At 37.3% G+C, this 14,296-nt stretch overlaps 1 protein-coding gene across 5 annotated transcripts in view; it reads left to right on the forward strand.

The window, feature by feature from the left end:
* CCPG1 (cell cycle progression 1) overlaps window positions 1-14,296 on the forward strand; it is a 39,587-nt gene that overhangs the window by 12,324 nt on the left and 12,967 nt on the right. For 3 of the 5 annotated variants that reach the window (XM_032481133.1, XM_032481131.1, XM_032481132.1), the window contains exons 2-6: window positions 4,866-4,934; window positions 9,012-9,132; window positions 10,372-10,448; window positions 11,284-11,488; window positions 13,525-13,620. In XM_032481133.1, the coding sequence (XP_032337024.1) occupies window positions 4,866-4,934; window positions 9,012-9,132; window positions 10,372-10,448; window positions 11,284-11,488; window positions 13,525-13,620 (568 nt within the window). The remainder of the gene's footprint in view (window positions 1-4,865; window positions 4,935-9,011; window positions 9,133-10,371; window positions 10,449-11,283; window positions 11,489-13,524; window positions 13,621-14,296) is intronic. The other 2 variants (XM_032481134.1, XM_032481135.1) reach the window with 1 other exon arrangement.

Here is a 14,296-nt window from a genome sequence, read left to right on the forward strand (position 1 = left end):
ATAAGTAGCTTTGTTAATGAAATGTGAGAATCCATGCACTAAAATTACATCCTAATATGACCATGTGCCAAATTCTGTATTGAAACCATATGTTTATAATACTTAGTGTCAAATTCTCTTCCATAGAATTCTACAAATTAAATCTTACACGTTGTGAAGAAATGTTCTATAGGGTTTCTTACGAAGTGAGAGTCAATTTAAATGATTTATCTCCATTCTGAAAGCTCTTATAGGAGATTTTTGTTTTGTTTTGTTTTGTTTTGAGTGAAAGTAGATTTGTTTAGAATGATGTGCACTCCATAGATAGAGTATGGGCCATCTCAGAATATGAGGGAGTAAGAGAGGCCAGGAGTTTGGATTTTATCTTGAAGGCAGTGGAGACCAGTTTTAAGTGATTAAGTGATGAAGTGGTCAGATTTATGTTTTAGGATAAACTTAGTATGGGCAGCCCGGTGAAGAAGTGACTGGAGGGGAATTTGAAATTGCAAGCAGAGGTCTGTTAAAGAGCTGTCACAGTAATTGAAGTGGGAAAGGATGAAGTTGGGCTTGGGTCTTGGGGTCAAGGCGAAGTTTAAGTTATCCCAAATGTAGTTATCCTAAATCTAGGATTTTTGACCTCATGTCTGGTGACTTTTGCTTGCAGCCATATTATTTTTGGCTAATGCTAGTCTGTGAGATACCAAAAATAGAAAGTGCAGCAGGAAGATGATCTTAGTTTTGTAGATACTGTATTTGAAATGCCTGAGAAACCTACTGTTGCCAAAAGATCAGCCCCCGTCCCTGACAAACCAAATTGAAACTCAGAGACAGGGTCTTGGAGCTTAGAAGAAAAGAGGCAGCTTTATTACTTTGCTGGGCAAAGGGGACTCAAAACAGGCTAGTGCCTTCAAAACTGTGAACCACCTACAGGGTGGGGTGGGGTGGGGTGATTATATAGCCATAGCTCAAACAATAAAGCATCGGTAATGATCAACAGAATCATTTTCTTGTCATAAGACTTAAGAGTGGTGTCATGATGCCTCCAGGCGACCAATTCTTTATAAGTTTGTTGCCACTTTTTCCATCTCTTTATCTCGTTAAGTGTCCAAGGTGTGGTCTTCTTGGTATTGAGCCTGTTTTGTAAGGTTACAGTTCCATGACTTTCTCCCTGCAGAACAACTCAGAAACCAAGTATGATTATTACTTTTGATTACTGGAATAAAGCAGAAACAGTAAAATTAATAGCTTTAACAACGGGCCTGGAGCTGTGAGTAGCAACTGGTCAGTCAGTTTTTAGGGCAAGCATAAGAATAAGCAATCTGTTAGCCTAAATGTGGCCATTTTATTAATCCTCCTTCACTATGAGTGGTCATCCAAAAGGCAGTCGGGAAATGTGACTCGAGATTTGGGTAAAGGAACTACCCTGAGGAATAAAAGAAAGCTGAGTTTAGAAAAGAGCTTCAAGTTGATCATCTTCATAAAGTCCTCTTACTTTTGTAACTTTGTATGATTGTGCCTTTGTAACTTTCCCATAAAGTCTGCTTAGTTCTAAGTTATTATTAGTAAAGCCCTCAAAGTGGGACAGGTTTAGACATTTACCTGTGGCCAAAATAATGGGGAGAGGAATCTCATGAGTTCCTCTAGAATTTTCAGCTCCTTGAGGAACAATGTATAAGTGTCACTAACTGCATCATGACCCAGAAATGTTACCTTTTTTCTTTATTGAATGTGTTAACAGGCAAGTAAACAAGCAATTATAGCACAGTGTTCTAAGTAGTAGAATGGTCAGGGAGTGGTTCACAAAGAAGGTGATGCCTTAGTTGAGATGGGAAGGGTGGGCACAGGAGTTTGGGTGGAGGTAACGAGGTGGGGAACTGAGATCAGAATATTCAAAGCACTAAAGTTAAGAGAAAGCCAAGCTTTTTAGGGGAATTGAAAAGGTAGAGGGAAAAGGGAGGGAACTGAGCAAGAGAGGATTAGATGCTAGAGACAAAACACTCGATATTTATGGCTTGTGGGTATTCTCCTGAAGACAGTACTAAAAAATCTTAACATTTTTAAGGAGTGACAAATAATACTATCATTTTAGGAAGATAACTGGGTGTAGTGAGTAGGTTCAAACACAGTGGCAGCTTTCAGAGACAGTGTGTCTAGGTTGGGGCTCAAATTTACTTTTTAAAATCTTGCTTTAATTGCTGTGCATGCACCCAGCTTTTTGAAAACAGCTGATTTAAGAGAGTTCTGTAGTAGGGCTGTGAATTTTGCTTATCCAAACTGTTACAGTGGTGTTACGGTCAATCTTTTTTCCCTCATTTGGGCTAGATGTCAAGCTTGTTCTTCGTCTAGGACAAGTAAACAAAGAATTAAACTTAGATCTGATTAAAGTGGGCTCCTATATTTGAGGAATATTTCAGATATGCTAAAGTCCCAGTTTAGCAATGTATGTAACTTTCTTTTGAAATGTTGTCTTTGTTTATTTCATTGCCTGAGCAATTAGAGTTTTAGAAAACAAAAGCTAGAATTTGTCTCTTTAAAAGAACTGTTTTAAGTGGAAATTACCTAGATAAGGGTAGGAGATAGATACACATTAAATATCCCTGACTGGGTCTTGCAGCCCAGGAAGTTTGGAAGGTTGTTAAGAAGATGAAACACTGGTAAATCCGGAGGGAGGTGTGTGTGAGATGGAGCCGCAGCACTGAGAATGTGGGCTACTGGAGAAGGCTGAGAGCCGAGGTCTTGCAAGGGGGAGAAGAGCTTTCACATGGTAAAGAATGAATACATTTTTAGACTTCAGCCAATTTTCGTAATCTCAAAGCCTTACCTACTTTTTGTTCTATATAGAATGGTTTCTCCAATTACCCAGCCACTTAAACCAGAATACCCTATGCTTTCTCCCTTCTATATTTGGTTATTCAATCCTTTAAAAATCTTTCCTGTCTTCTCAAATTTCTCCTAACTCCTCCCCATCCTCTTTACCCTCTCCCCCTCAATACTAGTTAAATTTAGGTGCTCATCTTTTTCACAGAATATTGCATTGTATCCCACAAGTATAGAGCCCGTTAGTTGCTTCCTTATTTTAATTTGTGCTCTTTTAAAGATTCTGATTTTCAGGTATCTCATTTTTTAATGCTTTACTCATACTAGATTAATCACCTTTCTTACAGCTTTCTTATTCTTTATTTTTTTTCTGCTTTTTTTTCCATTACCTCTTGGGAAATCCTTCCAGTATCATCATATCCACCCCCCCCAGCCCAGTAATGAGGAACTAGAACTTTATTTATTTATTTTTTTGTAGTATCTCTCAATCTAAAAAATTCGGCAACTAATTCAGTTAAAAAAACATGCTGTCTAGCATGTCTAAAAACATGACAGCCTCATCTATAAAGCCTTCTCAGACCATTCTCCTTTCCTCCTGCGAAGTTTATTGCTCAGTCTTTGTGTAGTCTCATATATCCACCCAGAACTTTCAGACTGTTATCAAACAATTCAAATACAGATAGTGACATATCAGAGTTTTTTTTTTACACTCAAAAAAACTGGTTTGATGAGAAGTTGGGCTTTATGTAGTCAGTTTAAATAAGGAATACTGAAATAAAATTGCTAAGCTATAAAATTGGTTAATATCCTAGAGGGTATTTAAACTGTAGCCTTTGGGATAGTATTCTCTACTGGACAGAAAAAAATTTTTTTATTTCACTGTAATTTTTTTTGTTTTGTTTTGTACAAATTTACCTTTAAATTTATGGAGTTAGAAACTGCCTGGTTCCTATAATCAGTTATAAATAGGAAATCAAACAATCAAATGACCTGAGGTGAACTTATAAAATGTTCTAGCATGACATTAAAAGTCACACAGTCATCTTTATGTTAGATTTTGAGTAATTTGTCTGAAAACATGCTAAGTTTTATACTGTTTGTGACCAGCCACCTCTTTGTATCTTCTCTTTTTAAAATATTAATTTACAAGAGTTTCCAGAATGACTAATGGAAAGTTCAAATGTATATTTTTTGCCAGTTCTCATTTGTGCACTGGTTCCATATCTAATTGTCTGCAGTGGAATTCTGTTAGAACACTAACCATCAACTTGAATATAAGGGGTTTTGAGTAAATTCGCAGTAATAGAAGCACTTGTAAGACTTACTTGCATAGAATGAAGTCAGTAAGATACTATTTACTTTAATGAGCTTGGTTTTGAAGTTTAAATAGGAGTTTCAGATAGGGTAGAATGAACCAGGCAGAGTGACCAATGTGTGCTGGCTGAGGACGTGAGCCTGTCTAGGTAGTAGCCAATGACCACACGTTTCTAACCAGCTTCTGGTCTTTTTCTTCCCCTGTTTTAATCTAAGTGAAGTATTACCGACTTTATTTTCCTAAAAACCGTTTGATCGTGTTCCTCCCCTGCTTGAAAATATGTTTCATGTTGACAACACAGTAGACTTAATTTTGCTTGGTCTTGGAACTCTTCCATTTTCCCCACGTGGTTTCTTCAGCCATCATTTTCCCACCACATTGAAGACATAGGCTCTTGCTCTCTGTTTCCCATTCATCATTTTCTCAACGGTTGACTTCCTCACAAATTGTTCTCTTTTCCTTCTGGTTCTGCTTGGCCAAATCCTGTATTTTCTTTCATACCCAGCTTGCTTTTTCATTCCAACAATATGACTGTCTAGACTATTCTGGCTCAGGGAGATCTCATCTTAAGAGTCTGGTTGTATTTGTTCATACAGGTGTGCAAGCATGTCCTGTATGGTAAGTCTCTGGGTGGGTTGTCTCCATTTCACCTGGACGGCAGTAAGCCACTTCTTGTACTTGGGTCACATATAGTGCTTCCTATAGAATTTTTAAAAAGTGTGTCCCACATGTAAATATGTTTTTGTATTTGTAGACCTGCAAAATGTCTGAAAATTCCAGTGACAGTGACTCATCTTGTGGTTGGACTGTCATCAATCATGAGGTATGCTATTTAATGCTTTTTATAAGGCAGTTTATAATATTACAGTTTTAACAGTGATGTAAACTGGATTCACTGAGGCCAGTATTTTTCTACATTTAAGCTTGAGTTTCCATTGTCTGTAGCTTGGACATTTTCTCCCCCACATTACACTTCACTGCTGAAAATACTTCATGAGCCAGCATCTTCCACATTATTATTCATTGCTTTGCTCAGCTTTGAGACATTAGGCAAATATTGAGGGTTTATTGTTGATCAGGCCTTGTGCTTTACTTACTTTCTCATATGATTTTAAACAACCTTCTGTGATATAGATTGTTTTCATTCATACTTATTTCATAGTTGAGAAAACCCAAAACTTAGGTTAAGTAATTTAATTTGACCGACATATAACGAAAAAATATCAGAGCCTACATTTAAACAGATTAGAAAGGAGCATGGAGAACATGTGTTCCACCTGTGTTATGTTACGTTCTATTATTGCAGAACCTGACAGGAAAAGGACTATGGCTAGAACTCTGTCAGAAAATGAATTTCATTATAGAACTATGATGTCACATAACTGATATGTAAGAAACAATTTATTTTCTCACACTAGTAATACATGTTAATTATAGAAAAATAAAACTGATGAATAGAAGCAATAAGGTAAAAACCCTCTATGTCTTTTTAAAGTTTTAATGAATTTATCTATAGTTTTCTTGTTTGTTTTTAGGATCTCTTAAGCTTCACTTGTTTTCCTTCATCAGTAAAAATTTTAAATGGTATTTTTTACAATTACTTTGGTAATTTAAGGTTTAGACCATTGGTTAGTCATGTCTTCTAGAAAATATCCCATTAACAAACAGGATTGCTTTTCCTGCAAGAAAGTTTCAAAATTTAACAGCAGCTATACCAGTTGAGATTGATGTGGGGTTTTTTTTTTTCATTTTTTTTTGTAGTAAGTAACTTCTATTTTTAACCTGTTTTTCTCCAAAGCTTAGATCAGCTCTAATAGCAACAACTTCTTCAAGGGTAATTAACAGTACAGGAGCAGGGCAGCTGTGGAGTCTGCAGTATGAAGTGAGATGGCAAACCTCTCTGGCACTTAGCCGAGTGTGTCATTTGGGTGTTCTGTATTAGAGATGCCTTGTCACAGAGTTGATCATGTTTGTACTTTTATCCCTCTTACCTCATTGTCTAGTTATCAGGTTCTACTCTTTCTTGCTAATATCTCTTGCATGGATTTGCTTTTCCTTTCCCATTGCTGCCATTCAGAACTGGTCTCCCTTATAGTTCACAACTCACACCTAACCTGGTGTCTCCTACTAGCATTTTCTTGCCACCTTAGGCAATGTCAAAGTCTTATATTCTCTTTAGGACTCAACTCAGAACCCACTCCTTTAATGACTTCTCTTCATTTTTGCTGTTTTGAGTTATGTGTATCAGGAGAACTCAGACATTTTGATTTCATGGGCCAATAAATTATAGGAAAAATTGAAGGAGGAGCCTGGAGTCAGAAACATTAGTGACTAAGCTAGTTATGATGAGGGGAAAACTCCCTAAGATCCACTATTTTATTAAAGAAAAGACAGTCTGACATCAAAGTGGGAAGGCCAACCTTGGAAGAATAAAGAATAGTCTAAAATTTGATAAGAAAAGTTTACTCCATTAATCTGATAGGTTCATTTTAATTCTTGCCCTTAACCTTTTTTAGTTTTATAGTGGCATAAGTAGTTATTTGCTTGTGGCTGTTCTCTGAATAGGCTGTGAAATTGAATTTTAGATTTGAAATTTTTATACCCAGTGACACCTAGTGAAGTGCCTTACCTAGAGTAGTTCCATAAATGTTGAGTAGAAGCAAATTAATAGAAATAGCTAAGTCTAGAAACTTAGCCTCTGTAATCCTCTCGAAGGGGGGCTTCAAGATGACAGGCTACAAGGACGCGGAGCTCACCCTCTCCCACGAACATCAAAAATGCTTCTCCGTGTGGGACAGTTCTCACAGAATACCTGCTGAACTCTGGCAGATCTTATACAACTGGAGCTACAGGAAAAATCTCCATGTAAACGGGTAGTAAAAAAAAAAAAAGAACCAGAATTGGAACAGGACCTGTGCCCCGCCCAGGAGGGAGCAGTGAAAGAGGAAGAGTCCCCTCACCCTGGGGAGCCTGTCACCAGTGGGGAGATCAGCTGGGACAGAAGGGGAGCCTCCAGGCTTGGAGGAGAGTGCAGCAGCCTCTTGGCGGCAGATGGAACAGAAAAACCAGCATAGAGGGTCATGATGCCCAAGCCTGAGACACGAGCCCGCTGGTGCGTGCCAGGACTGGGTGCTGAAGCTCGGGCTTCAGAGGACAGACCCGGGGAGAGGACTGGGGTTGGCTGCCCCAAGACAGCCTGCAGGGACTAGAGTGGACTATGGGCTTAAACTGGGAGTATGTGTAAGAAAGCCCAGGTGCACCACTGAAGCCCCTTTGTTACCCCCCTCACGAAGGGAGGGGTGGGACACCACCATAGCAGTTTCCTTCTTGGCTTGCTCTGAAATGGGGTAGTCGCTGGCAGGTTGCCCCCAGGCAGAGATGGGTTGAAATTTGGGCTGAGTCCCAGGTAGCTTTGACAGATTTATCCCCAGTGCCTTTGTAAACTCAGTTCCTGCAGGACATCTGAGCAGAATACTGGTGCATGGCTGGGGCAGGTCCAGCATGGCTGGGGTCTGGGCTGACTCTGTAGCCCATGAGGGGTCCAGGTGTGTGACTACGCATTGATTACGTAGTCCTCACTCTATGAGCACAGTACATGAGGGACACCAGGAGAGGCTGCCTGTGTTCCCATGGCTGAGGCGGGGCCGAGGGCAGTGCCAACAACAGTCTACTTTGTGAGCCTGCACAGCCGGTGACAGGTGACACCACAGAGAGCACTTCCTAGTGGACAGCTCCTGCAAAGGAATACTCAGTGGTCCCTCTCCCAGCAGAAGTGCTCCAGTCCCACCTACCACACACTGCAGCTCAGAAACAGATCTGGGGGCTTCTGCTCTAACAGCTGAGGAGCAGACTCTGCCCCTACCAGGGCTGTGACAACCACAGAGCAGTGAGGAGGCCACACTCAACATCCATTGCAGGCTCTGCTCACCAGACCACCAACCACATCCCCATCAAGGGGATAACAGCCAGCACACACAGAGGAAAGACATGGCCACCATCCATACTAAAAACAGCCCTTGCAACAAAAATATTTAGAGGCACACAGGCTACACAGGGAGACTCCCACATAAAAACAACCCTTCAAGACCGCAGTAGATAACTGTTACTCCTAAATTCATACAGTCAGAGAAATAGAAGTAAAATGAAGAAGCAGAGGAGCCACTCCCAATTAAAAGAACAAGAGAAATCTTCTGAAAGAACAAACAATGAAATAGACTTCCAACAGTGTACCAGAACTTGAGTTCAGAAAGGAGATAATAAAAATACTGAAGAGATTAAGAGAGGCTACTAATAGAAATGCAGATTACTCTAAAAAGAAACTATAAACTATAAAGAGGATCCAGTTAAAATCAGAAAACTCAATTCCTGAGATGAAAGCCAAACTAAAGACAATAGCAGACTAAACAATGCAGAAGAATGAATAAGTTATCTGGAAGATAGAATAATGAAATCACCCAATCAGAACAGCAGACAGATAACAAATGAAAAAAAAAATAAAAGCAGTATAAGAGACCCCTGGGATAATATAAAATGTGACAATCTACACATAACAGGGGTCCCAGAAGGAGAAGAAAAAGAAAAGGGGATTGGAAACATATTTGAAGAAATTGTGGTTGAAAACTTCCCAGAACTAAAGAAGGAAACAAGTATTATCCAGATGCAAAAACTTACCTTCTGGGACTCAGATTTACTTAGAGCCTTTAGCTTTTGGACTGACTTTTAGAATCCAAACCTTTGGCTCCTTCTGTTTCCCTCCCATAGGTTTTATGGAATAAATTGAACAAAAGATAGTCGGAATAGATAGCAGCATCTGACTTTTAATAATGGGAACATCTGCATGTGGTCAGATCCAGCTCTGAGCAGCTGATAGACAAATAACTGATTACCGCTTTTCCCCTAGGGGTCTGATATAGAGGTGGTGAATTCTGAACATGGTACAGCCGGTGACAGCTGTGAGCTCAACCCAGAATGTTCATCTTTATCACAAGAGGAGCTGCAGGTACTGCAGTTAGAGCAGGGAGGTAAGATGTAAAGAAGTCTTTTTTTTTTTTAATAGGATGTGTGAGTGACAATATGAATCTTGCCTTCTTTCTAGGTGGGCAGCCTTTTTGGCTAGTCTAAATGATCAGGTCACCAAAAGACTAAAATTCTAGTGTGGATTAGGTGGGCAGGCCTACAGACCCCAGTGGCACCAGACTGCTCAGGCGAAAGCTAGCATCTATAGGACATACTTGGGTATCTGTACAACTCTTTGATACTACTAGTGTAACCAGTAGCTAAATATTACTAGTCTTGATTAAGACTAGGATATACAGAATTATTAATTCATTACTTATTAATTCATCACTAAACTGTCTCCAGTTACCACTTTCAGAGTACTTTTGGTTATGGGTAGTAAATGGTATTTAACTACCATATTACATTGATGTTATATATACTTCTGTGGGATTTGATGCCCACATTAATTATGTAGAGAATTAAGGAACCCAAAGAATGTGTATTCATCTTCATATTTAACTTACTTCTTAAAATTGCATTAAAATGTAAACAAAACATTTCTCCCTTAGGAGAATAAAGCAGCTATGTCAAGGCCTGAAATATAAAAGATTATACCTGTTAATCTTGTTTTCAGCCTGTGTGTTGGTTGTTATTATCATTTAAACAGTGATTCTCATCTTTCATGGGTCTGAGATCTCTTTGAGAATCTAAAAGCTATGGATGGTCTCTCCCAAGAAATGAATATATTCACACGTTAAAAAATAGTTTCCGTAGTTCTCAGGAGCCCTTGGACCCAAGTCCACCTTTGTTGATGAGTTTTCCCTCCAAATTACTGTTCTGTTAGTGACTATATAACGTATGTAAATGGAGTTTCTTTTTTTCTTTTCCTGTTATTTTGGAGTTAAATCTTTTTTGTAATTTCAGAATTGATTTTCCTTATTAATAGTAGTAGATAATGTAGATCTGTAGTAGATAATGTTATACAGAGATTATGTTTATTTAGATTATAATTTTTAGTAGATTTTTGTATGAGTTCAGTTCAGTATCTAAAATTATCCCGACATTTTCCAAATAGTTATATTTGAAATACAGAGATCTTTCAGAAACAATAGAGTTGACTGTTATAATTAGCATATAATTACATGTAGTGTTTCTAAATCCACTTAAAAAATTAGGAATAGAGTTATCTGCCCATATTATAACACACACAGACTACTGAAAGCTGATGAAGTATAATTAAGTTGATCTTTGCTTCACATCAGAGAGCAGCCAAAATGGCACCATGGTGACAGAAGGAACTGCTTATCCAGCTTTGGAGGAAATGAAGTCAGCACTTGAGGTAACCTTGTGTTTTACTCTGTGGATACATGAGAAACCATATTCCTTAGAGAATACTAATTAAAGCTTCCATTTCTAGTTGTGCATTCTGTGTCTATCTGAATTATAAATAACTTCCATTGAAAACTTTGAAATTCCACAGTTTGGTCACTTTTAAGATTAAAGTTGGCTTCTATTTTAAACTCCTACCTAAGTGAGCTGTCTTTTAACTTAGAAACACAATTTTTTGGTAATGTGTTAAAGACCTATTTACTTAACCTATAATATTTTCTCTGGAAATGTGTTGCATTCTTGAATTATATTGAGAAATTAAGGGTTTATGTCTAAAATGAAGGTTAGTTTTAAGATTTGAGAACAAACTAAATCTTGTCCTTTGGCATTTTACTTGACTTCTAGATAACACTACATAGCTGGATGATCTTTACTTGGCATAGCTCTTGAAGTTTATCAGAAAATCTAATCAGTATTTTATGGGTTCCCTGATTATAGTTACACCCAAATAAACCCATAGAACTGGTGAGAAATGAATCCTCTCCTTTCTGTGGACATTGAGTAGGAAAGGTGGGTTTGTATTTTAGCTTCTGAAGCCCCAGTGGTAGATAGCAGTTTGATCAAATTATGAGAGACAGAGTTGTCAGTGGGTTTGGTGGTGTTTTCGCACTAAAGGATGAGCACTGCTATTGAGGAATTAATTCTTTCCTATTGGGCAGGACTCATATCTTTTATTTTAAACCCAATTACCTTGTCACTTAAGTACTGTTATATCCTTGGAATTGCCTAGAAAATATAAGGCCCATAACTAATTGTTGAATTTGTCTCTAAAATCGATTCTTCAGGGAGAGGAAGAAAAATTACCTGAGGACAATCTCTATTTTGGAACTGTCAGTGATGACTCTGATATTGTTACCCTTGAGCCACCTAAGTTAGAAGAAATTGGAAATCAAGAAGAAGCTATAGTTGTTAAAGAAGCACAGAGTCCAGAAGAGTTTAACATGGGCTCTTCCTCTAGCAGCCAGTATACATTCTGTCAGCCAGAAACTGGTAAGAACTGTATGATGAATACATTGATAGGTGACTTAGGATTCCTGTGACCACACTTTATCTAATGGCTTGTTCTTAGACCCTGAATCTCAAGTTTTGAATATATTTGTGTATAACTCAAGAAACTTTTTTGTAAGATCGGCTGTTATGTCTAGTGTTTTCTTAGACCTAGGGCCTTGAGCACAGTAATCCAATAAATAAATACCATCTTTCATCATTAAGTAAAAGACAAAAAAAAATAACTTTAAGGAGATTTGTTGATGTCTCAAATACTCCAAAATGCATATGACATTTTTTAGATCTTTAGGAGTGGGAGATTGAGCCATACATAAAAAAGCAGGAGCATGTTAAGATTTTTACTTACAGTGGTACAAATTTTATATTATAGAAACAGTGAAACTTCTTATTGAAGTCTTTCATATCCATCTAATTATTAGTCATTCAACAAACATTTATTGAGTGCAGCCATGTGCCAAACAGTATTTAAGGAACTGGCAATACAGCAGCATCTTATACCCTGACCTTTGGCTCTTTCACTTTAGATTGAGTTATGAAAATGTGCCTGTTGTAAGTCATATTCTTAATGCAGTTAATGCCTATTGTTCAGATGGAATCTTTTGAAGGTAAAAAGTAAGTTATTTAACTAATTCCCTTCTATAATTCTTTGCCTCAGTTTTAGGGACATATATAACATCTTTCAAGGTAATATAAATATTTAGACACAAAGTTACTATAAAATGAAAGAAACAAATCTGTAATTAACCCACAGTTATTAACCCCCAATTATAATATAGGATGAATTATGGGAGAGACACCTTGAAACACTGCTAGTGATAAGAAGCATTTCCTAATTTGATGTAAAAGCAGGAATATGTAGCTTTTTTTTGGCTATTTAAAATTAATTGATTTTTAATTTTTAAGATACACTAAGCAAAACTGACCTGAGTACATTTTTGCCCATCAAGAAAGCTCTGGACCATATTTGTGGTTTCACTGATAGACCAGAAATAGTCAGACTTCTAAGGATGTAAGAGTGAAGTTGAAGGAACCCCAAGGTGAACACAAGCGTGCTAGAGGGAAGTGGGAAAATAAGAATTTCTGATCACTCTGAGCAACTTACATATAAAGGAATATGTAATGTAGTATTTACTTCAGATAATTTTCTTAGATTTTACCATTCTGTGTTACATTTCCCAGAATCAGACAATGGAATTTCTGTTATTCCAGTTTAAGTTAATAAACCGTCAGGTAGTGGTTAAGCTGGATGTTGGTTTAATATGAGAGTATTTGTGAGCCAGGATATGTAGTCAACTTGGAGCAGGAGTATTGGAGAAAAGTCCAAGCAGCCATTTAAGAAATGATGCTACACACTGTTGATTTTTTTTTTTTTTCAGGAACTTGGATACTTCAAAACACATTATAATAGTTTTTATCTCCTTTCTGAACTTGGACTTCTTGACAATTTTACAGATTCAGTTAAGCAGAATATTTTATTAGGTTTATTTTTATCCATTGCTATCCCTCCCAAGGGAATTATTTCATGAAGAAAAAGTTTTAAAAATGTAATCAAAAGTGACATTTTGGGACTATGTTCGGAATAATATATATAAATCAGTTGTCAAGATTTTTTTGTTCCCTTCTCTTAGATCATATTTTTCTTGGTTAATTTCCTGCTATCTATTGCTTACTTACTTTGTTTTTTCCTTTCCCTTTTTTTCTCCATCTTTATAGGATTTCAACTTCATTTGTTTTCTTCTCATAAATTAGATTCTTGTGGCAGTAATCTTTTTGTTGATCTAAGAATGTTTCTCACTTCCTCCATGTGACCCCCTCCTCTCCCAAGGAAGCAAAGATGGTGGTTGTAGAAAAGTTGGTATTGTGTATATGGTTTTTAAAAAGGCAGGATTGTTAGATTTTGATGGAGCACAAATAATAATGTTAAGTGGTAATTAAAATAAGTATTTTCAATTCTCTTTTTCCTTTTTATTCTTTGTAATAAAGCTTTATACATCTTTTTTCCTGTTTATTCACAAAAGAAAGGTGGTGGGAGAAGCTGTGGAAGATTCCTGAATGCATAAGGGGATGGGATGATCAGCTGAAACACCATGTTCCTAGCCAACTCGCTTTCCAAGGTGGTGTGACTAATCTGATCAGCTTTTCTAGAGCTGAGTGTGCCTAGTCACATATACTATTGACTTAGTGCTTTAAAATAGCTATTGTAATCTGTGATACTCTGAACAGGTGTTCAAAATTGACCTTGTAATAAAGCTGGCTAAGCTTATTGCATGCCTTTGCATTGCTTGCATCTTGGACTACAGGCCAAATTAAGCTTTAGAAGAAGTTTAAAAATCAAAATATTTCAGCTATCATATGTATGGGTTAAAAAAGATGGAAGCATCAGTTAAGGATGTGATTTTAATATGGGTTCGGCTGGTTTGTTTACTTAGAATATATAATGAAGGCAATAAGTTAATGTAGCATTGAAAATGTAAGAAAATTTGATGAATAGTTTGTTTTTATATTTACCCATCTTAATAATGTCAGAAAGTCTGACTTAAGTACTCCAGCCATGATCATGAATGCCTCTGTATTATGTAATGCTTTTTTAAGTCTTCCTTTCTTTCTCTTTGTCCAAGAAATGTAACCTCACAGCTGAGGCGACGACATCTTGGGAAAACTAGTGATCAAGAGTAACCCGATAAACATGATGGGCATAAGGGTCATGACCAAAAGATCCCTCAGTGGCATCTATTTCACTAAATATTAGGAATATTCATTCATTCAGTAGTGCCTTATGTCTTTGTGTTT

This window comes from Camelus ferus, chromosome 6, assembly GCF_009834535.1.
Source record: "Camelus ferus isolate YT-003-E chromosome 6, BCGSAC_Cfer_1.0, whole genome shotgun sequence".
NCBI lineage: Eukaryota > Metazoa > Chordata > Mammalia > Artiodactyla > Camelidae > Camelus > Camelus ferus.